The sequence below is a fragment of the Emys orbicularis genome, chromosome 7, assembly GCF_028017835.1.
Source record: "Emys orbicularis isolate rEmyOrb1 chromosome 7, rEmyOrb1.hap1, whole genome shotgun sequence".
Lineage (NCBI taxonomy): Eukaryota > Metazoa > Chordata > Testudines > Emydidae > Emys > Emys orbicularis.
In genome coordinates this window covers 55,214,080-55,240,334 of record NC_088689.1, presented here as the reverse complement: position 1 = coordinate 55,240,334, position 26,255 = coordinate 55,214,080, and the positions used below count along the sequence as shown (strand labels likewise).

The window sequence follows — 26,255 nt, the reverse complement described above, 5'->3', positions numbered from 1 at the left end:
GCACTAGACTGTCTGTAGATATGTGATCTGTAAAATGTTACAGCTGGTTCAATAGACTCTTCCTCTGGAAATTATTATAGCTAGAATGCTAGGCAGGGAGCCCAGTTTCCTTGCCATTTGGGACCCACTTATCTCTCTTAATCCTTTTTGCAAGCACCAAATGGACACAGTGCCATTTCTGTTAATTACTGAATTGGTGTTGTTGTTGCTTGGTTCCCTTACTATTTGAATAATTGCTGAGCCTTCTTGCATAAACACTATCTGAACTAGGATGTTGAACATGCTTCCATTTTAACACTAATTACAAGCTGATTTTTCCAGGATGTTTTTGTTAGTTCAATTTCTTATTCAAGTTCATGTGTAAACCGATTCCTCTTCCTTCCCCCTTCGACTTTTACCCCGCCCCCTCCATTTTTGTTGTTACATTTAATTTTGGGCCTCACCTATGAAATTTTCAGTTCAGAGCAACTGTCCTGAGTGGGTTATAAAGTCTTGGAAATAGAGACATGCTGCGACTAGTGGATGCCAATATAATTCAGCCTTGTAAAATTATGAGAATTTACCAGTCCAGAAACAAAATCTACTTGCCCGTCCTTAGCATGACCATGAGAATGAAAAAACAAATGATACTGTACTCAATTTTCTAAGATGATTTTCCCTTGGTGCGATAATTTTTTCAAGGCTGCTGTAATTACGGTGACCAGACGTCCCGATAAAATCGGGATTGTCCCGATTTTTAGCTGTTTGCTCTGCCGGCAGCACTCGGCTTCCCCCCCGTGTCCCAATATTTTCCTCCTCTGATCTGGTCACCCTAGCTGTAATTAATATATAAAAAGACCAAACAAACAAAATAATAGTCTAGGAACAGTCTTTCTATTAGTGGAGTTTATAGTTATATAGGGCCTTAGATTTTCAGAAGCAGTCTCCCGTTGTATATCCAAAATTGATACCATTTAGATGCCTAGCTACCTGATTGACCATGCCAGTCAAGTTATTTGATGTCTAAATGACATCAGTCAACCAATAAGATACTTGCAGGTGAAGCTCTGAGCCTGCAAACTGAAACCAAAATTGAGAAGGTTGCAAACATGGCTCAAGGTCATGATAATGTCCCAAAATTCAGAGAATATTCTTCTGTATTGAACACTAATAAACATTACCATCCCAGACCAAAGCAAATTAACTATAAAGAAAAGCTTTGGTGGAAATTTCCATTTTCCCTTGTCATCATTCAGCTTGAAAAGGAGGCCCCTCTGAATGGCACACTTCCCTTGCATTGCTATTAATAGGGATTTTTGAAATCTTTCATTTTAAATTCCTTCCCTGTGCTTTCCCCTTCCAGGAATTGGTGTTCCTTCGTGAAGTCCCAGCTGGTCACGTACACAGCTGCCTGCAAGAAAGAGAAATATGTGATTAAATCACAGCAGCCTTGTTCAAATGGGGCCCCAGACTGCCAGAAAATCATGTAAGTATCCTTAGTGGTATTTGTATTATGGTAGTGGCCCAGGACCATGTTGTGTTAGGCACTGTACAAACACAAAACAAAGAGATGGGCCTGTCCCAAGGAGCTTACAAGTATCAGCCAAGAGGCAACAGGTGGGGTATAGATAGATGAGAGAGTTCAAGTAAACAGTGAGGCAATATTGGCCAGTCTCTACACACCAGAAGCCTCGTCACTGTCAAGTTTTTTGTACGAGTCACAGAAATGAGAGTTTTGAGGGGTTTGAAAGAGGGCAATGGGGTTGCTTTGCCAGTGTTTACGGGGAGTGCCTCCCAAGCATGAGGGGCTGGCACAGGAGAAAGCATGAAGGTGTTTGTTTGAAAACTGAAAAAGTGGGTAGTGGGGGCTGGCATCATAGGCCAATTGGCGGTGAGCATCAACAGTTCATAGGTAGGGTGGGGTTTGACTGTGAAGGGCCTTGAAAGCGAAAAAAGCAGTTTATGTTTGATGTGATAGAAAAGGGGGAAGCCAGTGGAGGAATCAAAGAGAAGGGTGACATGGTCAATGTGATGGGTTAGGAAAATGTGTTACAGTAAAATAAAACAAGCAGCCCAAACATCCTGCTTTTTTATATATCTCATAAAATTAGAGAACCCAAGGAATATTTGTTTAATTTTCCCATTATCTGCTTCTTTATTGGCTTCAGTAAAACCAATGGAGGCAGCTAAACCTTTTTCTTTTACATATTCAGGGTGAGATTTTCAAAAGTTCGTAAGTGACTTAGCATATGTATTCACTGCAAAAGAAAGTGTGTTCTTAACTTGAGGTTGCCAACGTGTGTTAAAGTAACAGTGAAGACTTGGCAACTCAGCATCTACTCAGGCTAGCAGCTCAAATTCAACGGCAGGCTCCTCTATAGGCTTTCACACAAGCTGTTAACTGAAATTAAAAGCCAAGTTGCCTTGTGTTCACTGCTATTTCAACCTGTGTTAGCTAACACAGGTTAAGAATGTACTTTGTTTTGCAGAGAAGACATACCCGTAGAAGCACAAGTCCCATTCAAACCCAACTGAGACTTGTACTCCTAAGTCATATGTGCTTGTGTGTAATCTAAACTTAGCTTAGGCATCTTTAACTGAGGGAAGAGTCCTTAACTGTGATCAGGGCCGGCTCTGGCTTTTTTGCCGCCCCAAGCAAACTGCGGGGGAGGGGGGGGGGAGCAGCGAAGCAAAAACAAAACAAAACACAAACACCTGCAGGGCGGCTGGAGCGGCAAGGCACACACACACACACACACACAAAACACCTGCAGGGCGGCCGGAGCGGCAAAGCAGAAAAAAAAAAAAAAAACCCTGCAGGTCGGCCGGAGCCAGGGTGCAGGGGGACTCCCTCTGCTGCAGACATGCAGCGGAGTGCGCGCCCGGTCTAGCGGGGGGGAGAGAGAGAAGGGGGCGGCCAGGGCTTCAGCAGGGCGCGTGCCACATGGCCCCTCCTGCCGCGCCGCCTGGCAGGAGAGCTCTGCGCCGTTCCAGTCGGCTGGGAGGGAAGGACGCGGGCTGCCTTGCCGAGTTTGCTGCAGGGCGCTCCCCTCCTCCGCGCCACCGCCCCCTACAGGGCAGCCGGAGCGGTAAACCAAAAAGAAAAAGAAAAAAAAAGGGCAGCCGGAATGCCGCCCCTTGGAATCTGCCGCCCCAAGCACGAGCTTGCTCGGCTGGTGCCTAGAGCCGGCCCTGACTGTGATATCTTTACTAAGGGAGTCACTAACTGAACTGATCTGTGCTTAAACACATTAAAAGAAAGGCTGAAGTCAGAGATCATTAAGACCCTGATCCTTAATGGCAGACTCTTACACATGCGTATTTCTATGCAATGTGTCTCCATTAACTTCAATGGGACTACTCACAATGCATAAAATTAAGCACAGTATAAGTGTCTGCAGGTTTAGCACCTAAGATTGCATTGGGTACTATTCCCCGAGAAGATGATGTCTGTGCAAGGAACAGTGGCAAGAGCTTGAGGTACCAATACTGGTACATTTGATAGTGGTTGGGAAACACTGGCTGAAAGAGAGACTTTCTGGTTAAAAATAATAAAAAATATTACATTTAATGTATAACACATTCTTACCCGTTATTAATTTATTAAAAATATTTTTTTAAAATCTTATTTGTAACCTATTCATGCATTAATTTGTCCATTGCGCTGAACAATGAAATTAGACTGTCCAATTTGGTTTTTGTTTATAGCCTGTTTCAAGTCAGTTTTAAATGTCTCTGGTACTAGCAGTATGCTGCAAACTGCAGTAGAATGTCTGTTTAAAAATAAACTAGTTTCCACTATAATTTGTTTTCAAAAGTCACAAAAGATATTCCAGTTAGCATTTGGATTTTGAGTGAAATTTGGACCTGAACGTATAACCCATCTGTGGTGTTTCTGATAGATACACCAATAACAAAACTGCAATTATATGTCCCTTTAAGGCCACCATACAGTAACAGGAGACCACAACACTTCTGGAATTTAATCTAACTCCAACACTTGTGGAAGCAATTACAGTAGAACCGCAGAGTTACAAACACCAGAGTTACAAACTGACCAGTCAACCACACACCTCATTTGTAACCGGAAGTACACAATCAGGCAGTAGCAAAAAAAAAAAAAGGGGGGGGGGGCAAATACTGTATAGTACTGTGTTGAACATAAATTACTAAAAAAAATTCAGGGAAAGCAGCATTGTTCTTCTGCATAGTAAAGTTTCAAAGCTGTATTAAGTTAATGTTCAGCTGTAAACTTTTGAAAGAACAGCCATAATGTTTTGGCAGAGTTACAAACATTTTGAGAGTTACGAACAACCTTCATTCCTGAGGTGTTCCTAACTCTGAGGTTCTATTGTACAGAGTGGAACAAGTTGTTGGAGCTCTGCTAATTAAAGAATGGTAACCTCCACCTCTGAGTGTGACTGGTTTTACATTTGTAAGACACTATGGAAACTAACATTCAGTTGCTGGACTCCTTTATAACTATCACAATGATACTTCTTTTCTGCAAGAGGCATGTAGCGAGGGGTCTACTAAAAAAAGTATGAAAATCAAATCACAGTGTACTGAGGTGGAAAAGAGCGCTTTCACTACATGGACAGTCAGAATGCTCTGCTGAGCAGCATAGATGCATGTTATTTGATTTCTTAATTTTTTGTACTAGCCATCCAGTACAGTATTAGGACCAGATTCTCAGCTGGTGGAGATTTATACCAATTGAGGATCCTTAGTCTCATGTTTTTCATTTTCCAGGTATAGGGCAACTTTGAAGCCAGTGTATCGTGTGAAGCAGAAGGTTTTAAACTCTTTGCACTGGAAATGCTGCCCTGGTTATATTGGCGAGAACTGTGAACAACGTGGTAAGGAAAGTTAGAAAGTGAATGTGAGAATTAAGACTAGACACCAATCATGGTAGTTTGGGAGGGGCAGGGAGAACTTCTCTTTTTTAAATAATTAGGAACAAGAGATCTAAGCTGAGCAACAGGACTTAATTTTCTGCATTAGAACTTCTCTTAAGGCTTTCATTCCATTTTAGATGTCTGTATTTTTTTAAAAAAGACTCTGTTCTTGTGTCTAAGGGTATGTTTACACTACCCGCCGGATTGGCGGGCAGCGATCAATCCAGGAGGGATCGATTTATCGCGTCTAGTCTAGATGCGATAAATCAACCACCGAGTGCTCTCCCGTGGACTCTACTCCAGCGCCGCGAGAGGCGCAGGCAGAGTCGACAGGGGAGTGGTAGCAGTCGACTCACCGCGGTGAAGACACCACGGTAAATTGATCTAAGTACGTCGACATCAGCTACGTTATTCATGTAGCTGAAATTGTGTAACTTAGATCAACCCTCCCCCCACCCCCCGCCAGTGTAGACCAGGGCTATGATGTGAGGCCACCAACATGGCTCATCTTCTCGGGACTTCTATTCCCCCAATCTGCTGCTAGTTTGACATTATTAGTAGCTGTAATGGCTGAAAACAGTCATGTAGAAGCCTGCTGTCATGCTCAACACACATGATGAAAGGTCTGTTTGCCACATTGCTGTGGGCTCAACTGAGGTAGAAGTCTACCCTGCCAGGACTAAATTCCAAGTGAAGGGTGGTGACTAGGACAGTTTACAGCAGCAGATCAGTTACTAGAGAGATCATGATGTATTCAATTCCAAACAAGGTTAGTGGATCCTATACTCGCTGCCCTCCACAGAATAGGGGAAGCTGGCAGCTGCCTGGTTGACACACTAATGCATGGTGGGTTAGGTAATATTACCTCACCCACCTTGTCTCTCTAATATCCTGGGACCAACATGGCTACAACAACACTTCATACAAAAATGCTTATTGATCATGCTCAGAAGAGGAGCAAGAAACCCAAACTACAACATTAGTATTAGACAATTTCTCTTTGTAATTAAGGAGGCCACAGTGAGAACAAGTCAAGGAAGGTGAATCCTTATCTCACTTGTCCATGTATTCTGTAATTTAAAAGAGTTTTTTTCTTTTTCCCTTTGTGGAGTTGGCTTATTTTTTTATTTATTATTATTTTTTTGAGGGCAGATCTAGCCCTCTGTAAAGCACTGCATATTTTGAAACATATTCTTTCATTTATAATGTTAGAAGAAATACCATCAAATGTAGTGCATTTTGTTTGGTAAATGAGCGTTACAGAGAAGAGATTAAACGCAGGTACCCTCCCTTTAATTTCCTATTTGCACAACAGTATTTTGGCTGATAACTAAAAATCCCTGCACATCGTTGCTAACTGTAGAGTCATTAAAAGGAATTTTCAGAGATTTTCGTGGAAGCCGCAAAAATACTAGTAATTTGTAGGCATTTAAAATTTTTAAATATACATAGAACACACAGACGTTCCCTCCCAAACTGTTAAAATGTATAAGGCAAGTCCAATTTTCAACCTAAGCTTTTAAACTAAATGTTAACAGTGTACAGTCCTTCCTAGCTCATTTCTTAAAGGTCGATAAATCAGCATGAATAGAAGATCCACTGAGGCTTTATTATTATTTAAGCAATGCTATAAGCTTGTGGCACTGTAAAATAGGTAACTGTTCCAGTCCAGGAAAAGGTTCACTGCCCTGAGGAACTTGTAATCCAAAGGTCTGACCTTGGAGTCCTTACTCATATGGGTGTGGTAGGACTGGTCTTAAATGTACAAGCAATTAAAAAGCAATACAGACTGATGTGTGATATTGCAATAAGTGCAGTAACTGTAGGGTGACAAGATGTCCCGATTTTATAGGGACAGTCCCGATTTTTGGGTCTTTTTCTTATATAGGCTCCTATTACCCCCCACCCTCTGTCCCGATTTTTCACATGTGCTGTCTGGTCACCCTAAGTAACTGGGCAAGTGGGTAGACAGAATGGTTTAATATCTGGAATGCTTCATGGTAGAGGTGGAATTTAATTAACACAGAAAACAAGGGGCAGGTCCTTAACATGTAAATTGACAGCTTCATTGCCTTTAACAGTGCTGTCATAATTTACACCAGCTGAAGATCAGCCTCTATATGTATAAAATGAAAAGAGATCCCTTCTGTTTTGAGTAGTTGACTTGTGTGAAACAATTCACAGGAGAGGGGAAAGCAGGTTGTGCCATTAATATGCAATTTATCATATCTCAATTGCAGATCCCAATTTTGTTCCAGTGCCTGCTAATCATACAGAAGGACTGGAAGATGGAGAAGAGTTCTCAAGCAAAAGTATGTTCTTGAACTTAACTCACTGCTTCACTACATCTCTTTAACCTCATAAAAACAGATGTATGCAATGAGAGGAAGGACTTTTCAGCTGCTGTATACATGCTCTATGTGGACAATAGCTGTCTATATAGTGAATTTGATTGCTTTGGGAAGGCCTTTCCCCTTCAGTTGGTGAGAAGTCTTTAAGTGTATATATCTTGTTTGTGTTAACCCTGTATAACATTTCTACAAATGATCATGGAAGAAGAGATCATTTGTTCAGTACAGTAACTCCTTGCTTAACGTTGTAGTTATGTTCCTGAAAAATGCTACTTTAAGCGAAACGATGTTAAGCGAATCCAATTTCCGCATAAGAATTAATGTAAATGGGGGGGTTAGGTTCCAGGGAAATTTTTTTCACCAGACAAAAGACACACACACACACACACACAATATATACACACACACACACACACACACAGTATAAGTTTTAAACCATTTAATTTAATACTGTACACAGCAATGATGATTGTGAAGCTTGGTTGAGGTGGTGGAGTCAGAGGGTGGAATATTTCCCAGGGAATGCCTTACTGCTAAATGATGAACTAGCACTCGGCTGAGCCCTCAAGGGTTAACACATTGCTGTTAATGTAGTCTCACACTTTACAAGGCTGCACGAATGGAGGGAGGGGAGACAGCATGGCAGAGAGAAACAGAGACGTGTGTGAGTGAGAGACGCGCATAGCCCCTTTAAGTATGCTGACCCCACTCTAAGTACACTGCCCTTTTAGGTAGATCAGCAAGTTGAGACAGCAGCTGCTGCCAGCACGCTCCCACCATCCTGAGCACTGTCGTGTCCCCCCCGCTCTATGGAGATGGGGTAAGTGGGGGGCAGGAGCAGGGGGGAGGGGGACACCCTCACATTAGCACCCTTCTCCCCCCACTCCCCGCACAGCAAGCAGGAGGCTCCCGGGAGCAGCTCCAAGGCAGAGGGCAGGAGAAGCACATGGCAGTGCGGGGAGGGACAGCTGAACTGCCGGCAATTGATAGCCTGCTGGGCGGCTGCTGCACAGGGAACTTAGGGGAGGGGGGAGCTGATGGGAGGCTGCCGATCCACCCTGGTTCCAAGCCCCCATCACTAGCTCCAACCGGCTGGTCTTTCCGCAAGCAGTGGATAAAGCAGGCGGTTGCCAAATGACGTTATAAGGGAGCATTGCACAACTTTACACAAGCATGTTCCCTAACTGATCAGCAACATAACAACAAAACAACGTTAACTGGGACGACTTTAAATGAGGAGTTACTGTATAAGATGCTCCCCGACCCTTCTGTGTAAGGGAATCCCTTTTTGTGAGCCTGTAAGTTTGACACAGGATCCTGCCAAGCTTGAGACAAAGTGACCCAAATTTTCAAAATTGGGTGCCTCGTTAGACTCCTTTGCCAATAGGTAGGCACCTAAATAAGTATCCTGATTTTTTAAAATGTACTGAGCACCTGGCAGCTCCCATGGACTTTGACGCTGTACAAATACATACCTGTCCTGAAGTACTAACTGTCTTTTTGGTCTCTCGCTGCCCTAGACTGACTTGTAGTACAAGAATACCCAGGGAAATTAAAGTAACCACTCTATAACTTTATATCAAACGGGCTCTTAACAAGGTGAGAATACGAACTAATACAAAGTGTTAATTCTTTCACTGTTTTGGAGATTTCAACATGAAATTGCTCATCCTCCAAGGTGAATTCTACCATTGTCAAGAAGTGGAAACCTATCGCTCAGAATACTTATCAGAAAAACAACCCACTCAAAATGGTATTTTAGAGTCATTAATAAAATAGACCTGCCCAAGGCTCTGATGGCATTACTATGGACTTAGTGCGTTAGATCCATACCTCAGCACTCTGTCCTATCAGTCTGACAAAATGTACTGGGTCCTTGTGCCTCTGGGAAATGGTGCAGTTTTTAAGTGCTATTAAATATCTCTTAACAGCTGGCTTTAGGGCAATGTTACAGCCTTGGCAGACACTGTCCTCTCTCATACACTGAGCTTAGCTTGCATAAATAGCTGCTGCAAGAAGAGTTGAGAGTATAAAAGATTTTTAATGAAGGTGAAGGAAACAGAGCTGGATTGGAAATATTTTCTCCCATCCCACGAAAATTTTCAAGATTTTAAAGAAGTTCCTGTTCTGCATTGGGATGAAACAAAGACCTTTTGATATTTTTGAAAATAAATAAATAAATAAATAAAACCTCCGCAACCACACCCTTGAATAGCCAGTAGCCTGATGGTTAGGGTTCTCAGCTGGGATGTGGAAGACCCAGGTTCAAATCCCTGGCCTAGTGGCTCTTCTGCTCTCTTAGGCCCCCACCCACCTCCAGTTTTGACCAGAAATTCTCTCTCGGACCTGAGAAACATTCCCGATGAAAAACTGTTCTGTCAAAAAAATTCCTAACCAGCTCTACAAGCCAATGGTGTGTGATTGCATGTAGACCAATTTTGCTTAGGGTACATCTGGCTCTCAGTTAGGTGGTGTGATTCCCAGCTTGGATAGACATACATACGTTAGCCCTGCCTGAACTAGTATGTTAAAATAGCAGCATGGGCAACTAGACTGAGCTGCTGCCTGTGAAGCTGTGGCCACACTGTTATTTTAGTGTGCTAGCTTGACCACGTCCATCTGCCTGAGCTGGGAATCACACCTTCCAGTTGCAGTGTAGCTGTAACCTTAGCCAACTGACTTGAAAGCTCTCATTCTGCAAGAGATGCTCATGGTGTGGCGGAAGGCTGTCATTATAATATTCCCATTGAAATAACTGGGACTACACGTTTAAGTGAGCTTATAATGTCATGTCCCCCAAAGCCTTTTGTTTATAGAGTCACTGGAAGACTCAAGGATGAATTAAATTTTTACTCAGTGAGTAAGGAATACAGGATTTGGTACAGAGCCTGCACCAGGTTGGGGTGCACCTTTCACACTGTTGATTGCTGGATATTGTGTGGCTGATCACTTTCTTTCATTTTGCAATTAGTGTCAACATCACTGCAGGCAGAAGAAATTATGAAAACCATTCAGAATCATAAGGCACTTCTGGAAGATCTTCAGAACGATATTCATCAGTCAGCCGGAGATTTACAGAAACTGCTTGAAAACAACATTACCACCATGACGTCAAAACTGAACCAGAGTAAATCTGGTGAGAGGATTGGCACAGACACATCAGTGTTCAAGCTGGCATTGTAGATTCATATATACCAGAACGAAAATCTAGAAACTAGAACCTATTCTGTAGGGTTTTACTTCAATTTTTAGGGTATATCTACACTGCGGAGATACGATTGCAGCATGTGGAAACCTACTTGTGTTAGCTTTGATTGAACTATCTCAAACTATAGCAGTGAAGCTTTGGTGGCACAGGCTAGATGCTTGAGTACAGACCCAATGTCGCGGGCAGGTTTGTCTGGGCTGCCACAGTTTCATTGCTATTGGTACTTGTGGTAGCTAGATCAAAGGTCACTAAGGCATAACTTAGTGTAATTTACATGCCACAATGGCTGAAAAAATGGGTATCAGGAAAAGCAATTCAATGTGTAAGAGAAAGCAGGCTCCTTACATTTACTAGTTCATTTCTTTTGCCATTGCGCCCTTCACCTTCCTCCCTTTACTGTGAAAATTTTTGCACAGACATTGTGTACACATTATACTGAATTCCAGATTGGTGGAAGTTACATAAGAGTGAGTGTCTGAATTCTCCAAATCAGCCTGTACACCATACATACCTTCACTGCTGAATTTGGCCTACTAGTGAGCCATGGGTTCTTAGAATCTGATTCCTTAATGAGAAAGGATCAGTGTTTGAGTCGGTTACCATCAAGTACAGAGAAGATATCACATACTGTTATAGGTGACTTTGCCGATGCTGCCCAGGCCCAGTGTAATATTCCTTGTGTTTGTTATTAAAGTCATTTTAGTTTATGCTGTCCCTAAATTTTCAGATTTCAGTGTGTTGAATAATTTTGTATTTGACACAGTTGCACGGTAGGTATCAGAGGGGAAGGCATTATGGGATTGTGGGATACACATATTAACTTGTGCGGGGTGTTGCTAAAATGGCCAGTTGAGAAATTATCCTCATAAATTCAGAATTAACATGCTTCTTAGATGAACAGGGGAATTTCACACTTCTCAGAGTTATTGTTTCAAAGTGGCTGTAGGCTCGGAAAGACAAGACTGTATTGACTTATGCTCAGTTTAAATTGGAAGATTATTTTTCTGACCATAAGTAAGGCTATGTTTTAGTCACGGGTATTTTTAGTAAATGTCATGGACAGGTCATGGGCAGTAAACAAAAATTCATGGCCTGTGACCTGTCCATGACTTGTACTATATACCCCTAACTAAAACTAGGGTGCTCTGGGGCAGGGGGCGGCCCAGGGGTGCTGTGGGTGCTCTGGGGGGGGAGGGTGGTCAGGGACCCCCACTGGTACTGGGGGGAGGGATTGGTAGGGCTAGCAGGCTCCCAACCCCAGCTCCATGCGGTTCCGCGGAAGCGTTGACATATCCCTCGGCTCCTAGGTGGAGGCACAGCCAGGGGGCTCCACGCACTACCCCCGCCCCAAGTGGGACATGTCGCCACTTCCAAGGAGCCCTCCTGATGTAAGCGCCACCCAGAGCCCTCGCCCCATCCTGCACCCCAACCTCTTGCCCCAGCCCTGAGCCCCCTCCCACACCCAAACTCCGGCTGCTGCTGGGGGAGCATGGTGGCCCGAGATTGCCCCTGCAGCGGTCAGTGCACCTGGCCCAGGGGCTGCCTGAGCTGCTCAGGTGGCCCCCAGCCACTGCAGAAGTCACGGAGGTCCCACAAAGTCCCAGAATCAAAGACCTCTGTGATAGACTCACAGCCTTAACCATAAGTATTAGAAGCTTAATTCTCTTTTAAAGGAAAGTTTAGATTTTTGGGGGGATATTGTGGCAGTCACCACAGAAAAATACTTAGCCAGTGACCTGGAGGGACTTGTCCAAATCTAGTCCAAGCCTGGAAAGGTTTATTTTCCCAAAACATCATTTAAATTTTCCCTTTTAGTTTTATAGGAACATTTTTCTTAGATTTTGTGTTGTACAATTTAATTTTGTGTTACAGAACTGCCTGAAAGGCTCCTTCAGCAAATGCTGTTTCCTCATATGGAGAGTTTCCTGAAGGAACATTTTAACCCAATGTGGGCAAACTTCAATAAAAGCTTACAGAACCTCTCCAGCATGGTAAGAAACTTGTCCAAGGATGTGGAGGCCAACAAAAAAAGCATAGAGAAATTCCAAGAAACCACCGTGCCCAAGAAGGAATTCCAGGAGCTAGGAACTAAGTTTGAATCGAAAGTTCAAGAAAATGTAATGAGAGTGGACCAGCTGAAAAGGGAAATAGGCAATCATCTACACATGCAGCAGACTACCATTCACTATAATCTCACCATGATCAAGGCAGATACTGATATGAAGCTCAAGAGGTATCATAAGATACAGCAGTCCCATTTATTAGCTTTGAACAGTAGCATGACAGACATAAAACAAGAGCAAGAAAACCTTGAAGATGAACTTGAGACTTTGAACAGAAACTTAACAGAACTCTCTTTATACTGTGGCAACAAAGATGAAGCTACCTGGCTATCCATCAGGCAACTCAATGAGACCCTGATAGGGCATGCAAAGCAGCTTAAAGAACTGTTCATGGAGTCAGATGCGGCCTTTGAGGATATTACTGTTTTAGATAAATGGGTTAAGGACTTAAAAGCCAAGTCAAAGCATGAATCAGAGGAGTTTAGAGTAGCCTTAATGGAGAAATCACTTATTATAGAAGAGAACAAAGAAGCTCTGGAAAGGCAGATATTGGAGCTCAACTATACCCTCTCAAATCTTCAAGAAAGCCACTGGGATCTCTTAAAGTACATGAGAGAGTGCAATTGTGAGAAAATATCTTCTGACATTGACATACTGGAAGATCATCAAAAGAATATCACCCGTTCCCTAGAGAATACCCAGCTAAACTTAAAGGAAGTGCAACACCTAGAGATGTCTTCCAAGGATCTCTTGAGGAGTGAAATTGAAGAGCTGTCCACGGCTTTTAATTCTATCCACCAGTCTCTTGGTTATCAACAAGAGCAAAGCAGACAACTGATGGACAACATGTCTCATCTTAAATCACAGATTAAGATTTTGTCAGAAGATATTGGCTTCCTGAAGAAGAAAGATGAGGAAATCCACAGCCACATCAAGTATCTCAATAGCTCTTTCAATTCTCTTTTGGAAGATGCAATGCGGCATGAAACAGCACTAGAGGCCTTGTTGGGAACAGAAATTATGGAGGTATTGTCTGAAGAAAACCCTAACACCTTAATATCATCAGTAGCTCAACTGCAAGAAGCTCTCAGACACACCTCAGATAAACTCAAAGAGCAAAATGTGACTTTAGAATCCCTTACAAAGAGATTTAATTTCCTGGAGATTGGTCGTGAGAGTAACCATGATGCTCAGAATGTCCCTAAACATCCCGAACATAAAAAGCAAACAAAAAACACTCTGGAGGAAGTCAGGAGCCCACACAGCAATGTAGAACATATGGAGCCTAACCATGAGGCTTCCAGGGATGACATCGTGGATAATCCAGCATATAATGATATCCTGACTCTAAAAAAAGAGATCAAACATCTAAGTATGGACATCAAGAGGCATCAATCATGGAGGGACGATAACAATAATTGCTGCAATCATACTGTAGTAAATCTAGTGGAACCACTCAGCATTTCAGTGGAGATTCTGAGGGCAGATTTAGTAACCACCAAACAGAGTTTTGAGGACCATCTACAGATTTTTCAAAAACTGTTTGGAAGTACTGAAGAATTAGTTGCCTCAAACATAAGTCTGGACATTACAAAGATTCAGTCAATGATGACCAAAAAGATGAGGAGGCAGCAAAAAGGTCATGAGAAGCAAAAAAGGAGAGACAAGAAACAGACTGATGAGAACAGAGAACACATGCAAACTATAAATGGAAGAAATAAAATAGAGGCTGAGCTTTTGGAAAAAGGTAGGTTCTCCCCCTCCCCGTGCTGTAGCTTGTTTCTGAGCCTCACAGCATGCTTCAGGTGTATGGTATATATAATGTGAGAGCTGGTCGGTGTCTCAGTGCAATCAAAGATTTGATATTGCATTTGGCTCCTTGACTGGTATAAAGCGGCGCAGCTCTATTGCGGTCAGTGGAGTTACAGATTTGCAACAGCTGAGTAACTGGCCCTTAACATTAAAAGCTCCATGTTTTGCTTGCAATTGCTGGTGATGACTTAAATGGTTTTTTGTTCTGAGTCAGGATGAGGCTGCTGGGTCTCCAAGCATTGGCTCAGTCTCCATCGTTATTTGAGTCTGGGAGGAACAAAAAGGGCCAAATCCTATTCATCTTGCTAACAGGAACAGGCATGTTAACTTAATTGGGTAACTTGAGTGAGCAAAGTGGGAAAGCTTGGGTCCAAAGGAAGCATTTTACTTGTCCACATTAGAGATTCATACACAGGTTTCTACCTAGCACTTCTTCATGGATTACCAATTCCTCTTTACTACAAACCTGCTTCTTCATGATTGTTAACCATGTATCCCCACAGCCTGCTCATCTGGGGCACTGCAAGAACGGCACATACTAATCCTACCTGCCAGAGTTGTAGAGTGTTGCTTGTGTGATGATCCCAGCTCAAAATATGAAATTGCCTCGGTCACAGCACCAGCCAGACTTTCAGGCCAGCCCAGTTAAGAATGTTGTAAAAATGCAGTTAGATTGAATAAGCAAAGAGGTTACATGGATCAATAATTTCAGGTGAACTTAATGTTCACCAGCAGGACAGAACAGGAGACATAGCACTTTTCTTATTTGCAGAATAACTCACACTGGTGCTGTACCTCGGTGCAGTCAGCCTCATAATTTCCAAGGTTATTGATTTAATCACTTTCCCAATGAGAGCAAAATGCAGGTGACACTGTTTATTATACTCTTGTTTAAATAAAATACGTGCAGCTATCTGTGCAAGTACATAAATGCACATTTCTTTTTCAAATGCCAGGACTTCAGCAAATTGAATGCTCTGTTACATCCCAACTGCAAATTGGCATTAAGATCTAAATTAAAATAAAACTGATAGTCATTACAAATGATAGATAAGATAAAAGATATTAAATAAAATAAAAGATATTACCTCACCCACCTTGTCTCTCTAATATCCTGGGACTGACATGGCTACAACTACAGTGCATACAACAAATGATAGCTGTCTTTTATCTGCACTGTTCCATTTTTGACCCGTTACACTTCTGTTCTTACATTTTAGCTGCATTATTTACCTTGCTCCACACTCCTGCAATGTGTTTCTCAGAATAAGATATGTAACTGAGAACAGGTTTTGACATGCAGCAGGAAGAATCGTTTAATAGAAGCCTGTTTATTTTTCCACTGAGAACCTCAACTGACTTATCAAGTACGTTTTTTTTTTTTTTTTTTTTTTAATGTCAAGAATGGGACCAACTCAATAAGGAATTAAAAGCCTGTTCTGTAACGTCATCTCACTGAAAAGATCTCTTGCTTTCCTGAGTAAGGACTTCAGACTTGCATACATGGGACACTCAGGAAAGTTAAGGTGAATCAACTAAAGTAAAGTGGCTTTAGTTTGCTATAACTTAATCTTTTGAGAGCATCCATACAGGTGTTTAATATGCTGTACTTTATGTGTTTCAACTTCATACCTTTAGTTGATTCACCAAAACTTCCCTGTTTCTTCCCATGTAGACAAGCTCTGAATGGGACCGAAGATTCTCATCACTTAAAATGTGTTGTTTACTGACTGCTTTTGGCACTGATTCTGTAGGTTCCTTTCTATCATGCTTCACTGCAGTGCCCTCTGCTGGTAAGAAGTATTTCTTTATAGATTCACAGACTGAGCCCAGAAGGGACCATTTCTGATAATTTAGTCTAACCATTTGCATAGCATAGACCATAGAATTTCACCCAGTAGTTCATGAATCGAACCCAGTAACTTTTGATTGAGCTAGAGTATATCCTTTAAAAAGACATCCAAATCTGGATGGAGAGTCCGTCACATCCCTAGGTAAATTATTCTAATGTTTAATTACCCTCACTGTTAAAAATGTGTACCTTATTTCCAGTCTGAATTCAGCTTCCATCCATTTAATCTGGTTATTCCTTTATCTGCTAAACTAAAGTTCTCTATCAGAAATCTTTTCCCTGTTTATGTAACTCAGATCATCTTCAAGTCATTTCTTAAATTTCTTTTTGATAAACTACATAGATTGTGCTTCTGAAGTCTTTTACCGTAAAGCACGTTTTCCAGACCTCAAATCATTCTTGTGTCTTTTCTGAATATTTTTCAATTTTTAAAAACATCCTTTTTAAAGTGTGGACTCCAGAACTGGAGACTGTATTCCAGAAATGGTCTCGCCACTGCCATATACAAAAGGTAATACGAACTCCCTGCTTTAATTTGATCTTTTACAGTAAAAGACTTAAAATAAGGCACTGCTTTAAGATATGTGGTTTGGCATTATTTTATCTAGAATTATGGAAACACCTATTGCATGTACATAGACTCATAGAAGATTAGGGTTGGAAGAGACCTCAGGAGGTCATGTAGTCCAACCCCCTGCTCAAAGCAGGACTAATCCGAACTAAATCATCCCAGCCAGGTCTTTATCAAGCCGGGCCTTAAAAACCTCTAAGGATGGAGATTCCACCACCTCCCTAGCTAACTCATTCCAGTGCTTCACCACCCTCTTAGTGAAATAGCTTTTCCCAATATCCAACCTAGGCCTCCCCCACTGCAACTTGAGACCATTGCTTCTTGTTCTGTCATCTGCCACCACTGAACAGCCTAGCTCCATCCTCTTTGGAACCCCCCTTCAGGTAGTTGAAGGCTGCTATCAAATCCCCCCTCACTGTTCTCTTCTGCAGACTAAATAAGCCCAGTTCCCTCAGCCTCTCCTCGTAAGTCATGTGCCCCAGCCCCCTAATCATTTTCATTGCCCTCTGCTGGACTCTGCAATTTGTCCACATCCTTTCTGTAGTGTATGTGTGGGGCAGGAGGGGGGCAAAACTGGATGCAATACTCCAGATGTGGCCTCAGCAGTGCCGAATAGAAGGGAATAATCACTTCCCTCGATCTGTTGGCAATGCTCCTACTAATGCAGCCCAATATGCTGATAGCCTTCTTGGCAACAAGGGCACATTGTTGACTCATATCCAGCTTCTCGTCCACTGTAATCCCAGGTCCTTTTCTTCAGAACTGCCACTTAGCCAGTTGGTCCCCAGCCTGCAGCAGTGCATGGGATTCTTCCATCCTAAGTGCAGGACTCTGCACTTGTCCTCATTGAACCTCATCACATTTCTTTTAGCCCAATCCTCCAATTTCTCTAGGTCACTCTGGACCCTATCCCTACCCTCCAGTGTATCTACCTCTCACCCAAGCTTAGTTGCACCCTCAGCAAGTTCACGGATGACATCCATCCCATCATCCAGATCATTAATGAAGATGTTGAACAAAGCCAGCCCCAGGACCGATCCCTGGGGCACTCTGCTTGATACTGGCTGCCAACTAGACATCAAGCCATTGATCACTACCCATTGAACCCGACGATCTAGCCAGCTTTCTATCCACCTTATAGTCCATTCATCCAATCCATACTTTTTTAACTGGCTGGCAAGAATACTGTGGGAGACTGTATCAAAAGCTTTGCTAAAGTCAAGATATATTACGTCCACCACATTCCCCATATCCACAGAGCCAGTTAGCTCATCATAGAAAGCAATCAGGTTGGTCAGGCATGACTTGCCCTTGGTGAATCCATGTTGACTGTTCCCCATGAAATCTGGTCTTTTGTATACTTTTACTCTATACCATACAGATTAACAGATTTCATGGGGGAGACCAGCATTTCTCAAACTTGGGTTCACAACCCAAAAGAGGATCAAAGGGGAGTTGCAAGGTTATTGTAGGGGGGTCATGCTATTGACACCCTTACTTTGGCGCTGCCTTCAGAACTAGGTGGCCGGAGAGCAGCAGCTGTTGGCCGGGCACCCAGCGGCAGTGGAGAAGTAGGGTGGTAATACCATACCATGCCTCCCTTACTTCTGTGCTACTGACTTCAGAGCTGGGTGGCCGGAGAGTGGCAGCTGCTGACTGAGGGCCCAGCTCTGCAGGCAGCAGTGCACAAGTAAGGGCAGCAATACCCATATCATGCCATCCTTACTTCTGCGCTGCTGCTGCTGGTGGCACTGCCTTCAGAGCTGGACTCCTGCCTAGCAGCTGCTGCTCTTCAGCTGCCCAGTTTGGAGGGCAGCGTTGCTGCCAGCAGCAGAGCAGAAGGGTGGCAATACCACGACCCCCCTACAATGACCTTGAGACCCCCCATTACCTTATTTTGGGTCAGGACCCCTTTAGTTACAATCCCATGAAATTTCAGATTTAAATATCTGAAATCATGAAATTTATGATTTTTAAAATTCTCTGACTGAAATTGACCAAAATGGACTGTAAATTTGTAGGGCTCTACCTATAATGAACCAATTAATCCTTTACAAACAGGTTTTATAAGTTTGTGTTTTATATGACATCTGATTCTTCTTTACAACAAAGAATGAAAATTTGAGCAGTCTAGTAACATTACATACAGAACAAGAGGCATTTAATTGTAAAAATATTTCTCTAATTAGTATGGAACAATTTCAAATATACATATGTTATTTGGGTGAATCTGTTGTACTATAAAAAATAGCCCAAATATTCAGTGCAACTATCCCACCAGCTACTTGGCCAAACAACCTACTAGACTTTGTCCAAGTAGTGATATATCTGCATTTGCAATTCATTTTTTAAAATGTATATGATATGGTCTACTCCAGAGAGATCATGATGTTCCTATTTATTCTCTGTCAATTACTTTCAGATCTGATTAGATTGCTTTACAAGTCAAGACAATTTTTCTGTCAGCACTTTGCATTCAACCCAGGAAATGAAAGAAGCAAGTTTTCTGTCTGCTTCATATATTAATGACTAACAAAGATTATGGAATGAAAATTTTGCTGGCAGTGTTGTTGATTAATGAGGCAGAATGGACTGTAGCTTGCTCTTGTAGCTAGATCAGCTCAGCAATGCTGATGGTAGCAAAAAACGAGTTATTTGTATTATAGTAACACCTAGAAGCCTCAACCAAGATTGGGGCCCCACTGTGCTAGGCACTGTATAGACACACAATGAGCACACTGTGCTAGGCACTGTATAGACACACAATGAGCACACAAAGAGTAGGAGGGGAAGCAGAGGTGCATAGAGGTAAAGTGACTTGCCCAAAGTCACACAGCAGAGCCAAGAATATAACCTAGATCTTGTGACCCACTAGTCCAGTGCCCTACCCACTAGAACATGGCGCCTCATTAAATCAAACAGAGATGATCCCTAAGACCCAAAGGAAGCAGATATGGATATATTACTGTTGAGCCACTTTGATTCCCATTGTGAGCACAATCTTATTTCAAATATTTACATTTAATAAGATAAGTTAACACAAATAAATATGTGGCAATCATAATTACAAGCTTTATTCCTCTACCTACCTGTGGGGAGCAAGCGCAGAAAGAGTTGCTGTGTTGTTAAAACTGTTCCTCTCCCCGTGTTGTTCTAGATTCATCAGTGGCATTCTACGTTGGATTCTGCGAAGAATGGGATGAAGTAAAAGCATTGAGGTTTAATGAAACATACCTTAATTATGGTAACAGCTATTTCCCTGAACAGGGCTACTTCAAAGCACCTCAAAATGGTGTCTACATGTTTGTTATCAATGTGAAGTTTAGCGCAGGACCTGCACTAGGGCAGCTGGTTTTTAGCCGTGGGAACAGAATGACTCTGTCAAGTAGTCAGAAGAAGGAGACAACTGGAAGCTCTGAGACCACTTTTGCTATGGCAGAGCTGAAGAAGGGGGAGAGAGTGTGGTTTGAACTGCTTCAGGGCTCTATAGTGAAACGTAGCCCACCTGGAACAACCATGGGTGGATTTCTAATATTTAAAACTTGAAGTGTGCCATTGCTCATTAGTCAACATTTTCCCACAGATACAGTGGACCATCAATTACTGCCTGATCTGTGATTTGTTTGCATATAAATTCTGTTGTGTGTTTTTAACATAGCACTCTTAGATTTACCTCCATGTTCCTTTCTAGACATATTTGTTTTTTGATTACTTAAAGCATCACATAGAATTTAGAGAAATGGGATTTTATTAAGTTTCTTCTGTGTGATGAGTTAATGCGTTGAATGCAGTATCTCAGCCCAAGGTAAGTTAGAGTTGAGGGAAATTCCAAGATTTCAAACTGTAGTTTCATCCTGAATTGGGATGAAAAATCAAATCTCTGATTTTTACATATAATACACCTCTACCCCGATATAACGTGACCCGATAGAACACGAATTTGGATATAACGCGGTAAAGCAGTGCTCCGTGGGGGCGGGGCTGCGCACTCAGGTGGATCAAAGCAAGTTCGATATAACGCGGTTTCAACTATAACACGGTAAGATTTTTTGGCTCCCGAGGACAACGTTATATCGAGGTAGAGGTGTACTTCATTTTGATAAGGTCAAAATGTTTTGGCTTTTACATTATAAATTATAAATATAATATATAAATCAAAATGATGAAATCAAAGTGCAACATTTCAACCTTATAAAAAAATGTTTCAAAAATTCTGATAAAACACAGATTTAGTCAAATCAGCATTTTCTGATGGTAAACTGTTCCATCGGAAAAATATTGACCAGCTCTAGTTGTAAGCATTAAACTACAGAATTATTAAAAACAGGTCCATGTATTGCTCTTCAAACCTTAATTTTATAGCTGACTGTGCCCCTTTGCAGTGAAGATTGGATGTACAAGTTCGTAACATGTATAATAATCACATGAAAGCACGCCTTTGCACCATTGCCTCTGCATGTCTCTTGGAATAAGGCAAGCCAGAAAGTTAGCAGTTTTAACTGTTTATAAATTAACTCACTGGTGGGATTGTAAGCATCTCTCTGTACTGCTGTTTCCAATACACTGAAGACTGAAAATACACCATTTATTCTGTGCCTTTGACAAGTAAAGTAATCTCATTTTTATGCACAATACTGCTTGAATATTTTGAACTGGGGGGAGGAAAGAGTACAAGAAAAGCAAGAAGGGGTGAGAAAGTGCAAAGGGAGACAAAAGCATCAATGACAGGGCTGGTATCTTTCATTTAGGCCATTAAAATCAGGTGACCCAGACACTTTTAATGAAGTAGGTTCAAGTCTCCTTTCTATCCCACTCATCATCTTCAGCAGTGATATGGCTTAGAGCAGGGGTCGGCAACCTTTCAGAAGTGGTATGCCGAGTCTTCATTTATTCACTCTAATTTAAGGTTTTGCGTGCCAGTAATACATTTTAACGTTTTTTAGAAGGTCTCTCTCTCTATTATATAATTAAACTATTGTTGTATGTAAAGTAAACAAGGTTTTCAAAATGTTTAAGAAGCTTCATTTAAAATTAAATTAAAATGCTGATCTTACGCCGCCGGCCCGCTCAGCCCGCTGCCGGTCTGGGGTTCCGTCCGCCGGCTCCTGCCAGCCAGGGTCCCGGCTGCTGGCCCTGCTCAGCCTGCTGCCGGTCTGGGGTTCCAGCCCTGCCCACATAGAGTGGGTACCTACCTTCTCCCTGGTTTTAGCCCATTCTCTTCCTCTCTGCACTGAGCTGAGGGTGGGAGTGCACTGAGCACAGGGCTGAGGGTGAAGGAGCAGGCTGGAGGTTGGGGTGTAGGATCTGGCCAGGAGCTAGAATGAGGGAGGGGGCTCAGGGTTGGGGCAGGAGGTTTGGGTGTGGAGCGCTTACCTGGGCAGCTCCCATTTGGTGTGAGGGGTGTAGGTGGGAATGTGGGGGGAGGGGGGGTGCAGGAGCTTCCGTTTGGTGCTCAGGGTGGGGCTGTGGGGGGGCTGGGTATGTGTGGGGGGTGCAAGAGTCAGGGCAGGGGGATGGGGGTGTGTGAGGAGGGTGCAGGAGTCAGGGCAGGGGGATGGGTGTGTGTGAGGAGGGTGCAGGAGTCAGGGCATGGAGTGTGGGGGAGCTGGGTATGTGAGGGGGGAGCCAGAGTCAGGGCTGGGGTCGTGGGGGCGGTGCAGGGGTCAGGGCAGGGGGCTGGGTGTGTGTGAGGGGGTGCAGGGCTCAGGGCAGAGGGGTGAGGGGGGTTCAGGAGTCAGGGCAGGGGGCTGGGGTGTGGGCTGGAGTCATGGGGATGCTCCCAGCCCCCTGCCCTGAGCGGCTCATGGCAGGGGGCTGGAGGGGATATGCCGTGATTCCACCGTCCTTCCCCAAGGCCCTTTCCCCGCCCCTTCTCTGGAGCAGCGAGCACGCTGCAGCTGCGGTTCCGGCTCCGATTCTCCCCCTCCCTCTCCAGGGCCATCAGCGGTTCGGCCGCAGGGAGAGAGAGGAGGAGGGGCAGGAACCCAGCACGCTGGGGGAAGAGGCAGGGGAGGAAGGAGCTTGGCTGCCTGTGGAGGCTGCCCTGCAGCAGCAGCCGGCAGGACCAAGCTTCTGCCCCTTGCCCCTGCAGGAGAGAGCGGTGGGTGGAGAAAAGCAGGCTGGGCCGTGCAGGATTTTTAATGGCACGCTGCTGCCTGCCGGGGTCCCGGCTGCCGGCCCCACCCAGCCCGCTGCCGGCTTGGGTTCGGCAGCGGGCTGAGTGGGGCCAGCGGCCGGGACCCTGGCAGGCAGCAGTGTGCCATTAAAAATCAGCTTGCGTGTCGTCTTTGGCACGCATGCCATAGGTTGCCGACCCCTGGCTTAGAGAAACCAGGTAAAATCCCGGCCTCATTGAAGTCAATGGGAGCTTCGCCAATGACTTCAGTTGAGTCACAATTTCACACGAGTTATTCAAAGTGTATTTCTCCACATGTACAATAAATTTTTCAGAGACATTATTGTCTATGGTTGCCAAGCTTCACAGTGTCTCACATGCTTTTTCAAAATTCTTAAGTATTAAAGCAAATTTTTGCTGACAGTAAAAAGTTTAATTATATTAAAGTTCTAAGGGTGGCCAAAAAACTTACATTTTTGGTATAAGAGTTCTGTATCTATTATTGGCAAGGGATAATATTAGTAAGGGGAGAAATTAACATTCATTAGATTATATCAGTTATGGAGAAAACAAACATTTTGCCAAAAGGAGTCTCAAAACTTTAAAATATAATACCACTTTGTGGCCAAAAAGCCAAATACCATGGGGAAAAAAAGTTATAATTGATTAATCAAAACAAAATTAAAATCATTCATCAAAAATTTCACTAAAACACAGCCTCTTCATCGTGCCTTTCAATACTATTCACAAACAAAACACAATCTCACCCTAGCCAACATTAATGCCATGTGGTAAAACAGAACAGCTTTAATATCAACTACAGTACAGTAGCTGCAGTTCATTAAAAATGAAAGATATTGGCAACATATCTAGGCCCTTTCCAGCCCTACATTTCTATGAGTCTATATTTCAAGGTACCATAAATATTAGCTGTTAAAAAGGACAATTCTATTTGAGATATAAACTGTTGCTCCTTGGATTGATGAAAATGTCCAGAAGGACTCAGCTTTAAGTATTATATCCCACTGGCCACTTTTGGAACCCCAAAGGACAAGAGTTTACTACTATAACTTCACTCAAGTAAAAATACAAAATTATAATTGGTTTTCTAATTAATATTATTTGTAGGGCTGTCAAGCGATTAAAAAAATTAATTGCGATTAATCGTGCGGTTAAACAATAATAGAATACCATTTATTTAAATATTTTTGGATGTTTTCTACATTTTCAAATATATTGATTGAAATTACAACACAGAATACAAAGTGTACAGTGCTCACTTTATATTTATTTTTGATTACAAATATTTGCACTGTAAAAAACAAAAGAAATTGTATTTTCAATTCACCTAATATAAGTACTGTAGTGCATTCTCTTTATCATGGAAGTTGGACTTACAAATGTAGAATTATGTACAAAAAAATAACTGCATTCAAAAATAAAACAATGTAAAACTTTAGAGCCTACAAGTCCACTCAGTCCTGCTTCAGCCAATCGCTCAGACAAACAAGTTTGGTTACCTATGTAGGAGATAATGGTGCCTGCTTCTTGTTTACAATGTCGCCTGAAAGTGAGAACAGGCGTTTGCATGGCACTGTTGTAGCTGGTGTCACAAGATATTTACATACCAGATGCGCTAAAGATTCATATGTCACTTCATGCTTCAACCACCATTCCAGAGGAGATGCATCCACGCTGATGACGGGTTCTGCTCGATAATGATCCAAAGCAGAGCGGACTGATGCATGTTCACTTTCATCATCTGAGTCAGATGCCACCAGCAGAAGATCGATTTTCTGTTTCGGTGGTTCAGGTTCTGTAGTTTCCGCATCGGAATGTTGCTCTTTTAAGACTTCTAAAAGTATGCTCAACACCTCGTCCCTCTCAGATTTTGGAAGGCACTACAGATGCTTAAACCTTCGGTCAAATGCTGTAGCTATTTTTAGAAATCTCACATTGGTACCTTTGCATTTTGTCAAATCTGCAGTGACAGTGTTCTTAAATCAAACATGTGCTGGGTCATCATCTGAGACTACTATAACATGAAATATATGGCAGAATGCGGGTAAAACAGAGCAGGGGACATACAATTCTCCCCCAAGGAGTTCAGTCACAAATTTAATTAACTCACTATTTTTTTAATGAACATCAGCAGGATGGAAGAATGTCCTCCGGAATGGTGGCTGAAGCATGACGGGGCATACGAATGTTTAGCATATCTGGCACGTAAATACCTTGCAATGCCGGCTACAACAGTGCCATGAGAACACCTGTTCTCACTTTCAGGTGACATTGTAAATAAGCAGGCAGCATTATCTCCCATAAATGTAAACGAACTTGTTTGTCTTAGCGATTGGCTGAACAAGAAGTAAGTAGCTAAAGTTTTACATTGTTTTGTTTTTGAGTGCAGTCATGTAACAAAAAAAAAATTCTACATTTGTAAGTTACACTTTCACAATAGAGATTTCACTACAGTACTTGTATGAAGTGAATTGAAAAATACTATTGCTTTTATCATTTTTACAGTGCAAATATTTGTAATAAAAATAATATAAAGTGAGCACTGTACACTTTGTATTCTGAGTTGTAGTAGAAATCAATATATTTGAAAATGTAGAAAAACATCCAAAAATATTTAATAAATTTCAATTGGTATTCTATTGTTTAACAGTGTGATTAATCGTGATTAATTTTTGTAATCACAGTTAATTTTTTTGAGTTAATCCCGTGAGTTAACTGCGATTAATCGACAGCCCAATTATTTGTACTGGCAATAAGAGTTTGTGTAAATTCAAATGACAAATAGATCTTTACCTTTATAGGCAACATATGCCTAAAAGGTCTATCCCCAAACACAAATAAAGATCAAATGATCAAGCAAAGCAGTTTATTAAAAGCGGGCTTTGTTTTTCTTCCAATACGAACCAAGGAGAAAAGTTAAGAAGAATACTGATTTTAGTATTGTGCCCACATGTAAGGCACTGGATGATTGACGGTAGTCCACCATGCAACTTTGAGCATCACTAAGTAAGATGATTAAAGCTGTTAATAACCATTGTTAATTTATCCAATGATTTAAAGACTGAACCAAATACAGTATTTTAAAAGCAGAGAAGTACTTGGTTATGTATTACCGGTTTCCAAGGTAGTACATACTCATGAAGAAGTCTTATAGTAAATACAAAACACATTACTAATATGTACTAAAATAAGGTTATTTACTTAAAAATGATACATTGGACATAATCTGTGTACAGAAAAAAGCATTCATGGTAAACTTAAGGCACCTTTTAACTCAGATGCTGTACAAGGTACATTAGTGTGTTACATTTTAAAAGATTATTCTACACTTTTGGCATATAACAAACACAAGAATGTAATCATTCTGCTTGTTTTACCCTTCTCT

At 42.2% G+C, this 26,255-nt stretch overlaps 1 protein-coding gene across 1 annotated transcript in view; it reads left to right on the top strand.

Moving 5' to 3' along the window:
• MMRN2 (multimerin 2) overlaps nucleotides 1–20,280 on the top strand; it is a 50,555-nt gene extending 30,275 nt beyond the window's left edge. Inside the window, exons 2-7 of the mRNA XM_065408658.1 lie at nucleotides 1,343–1,465; nucleotides 4,732–4,838; nucleotides 7,118–7,189; nucleotides 10,200–10,364; nucleotides 12,309–14,246; nucleotides 19,892–20,280. Coding sequence (XP_065264730.1) covers nucleotides 1,343–1,465; nucleotides 4,732–4,838; nucleotides 7,118–7,189; nucleotides 10,200–10,364; nucleotides 12,309–14,246; nucleotides 19,892–20,280 — 2,794 coding nt within the window. The remainder of the gene's footprint in view (nucleotides 1–1,342; nucleotides 1,466–4,731; nucleotides 4,839–7,117; nucleotides 7,190–10,199; nucleotides 10,365–12,308; nucleotides 14,247–19,891) is intronic.
• Nucleotides 20,281–26,255: the final 5,975 nt, after the last annotated feature.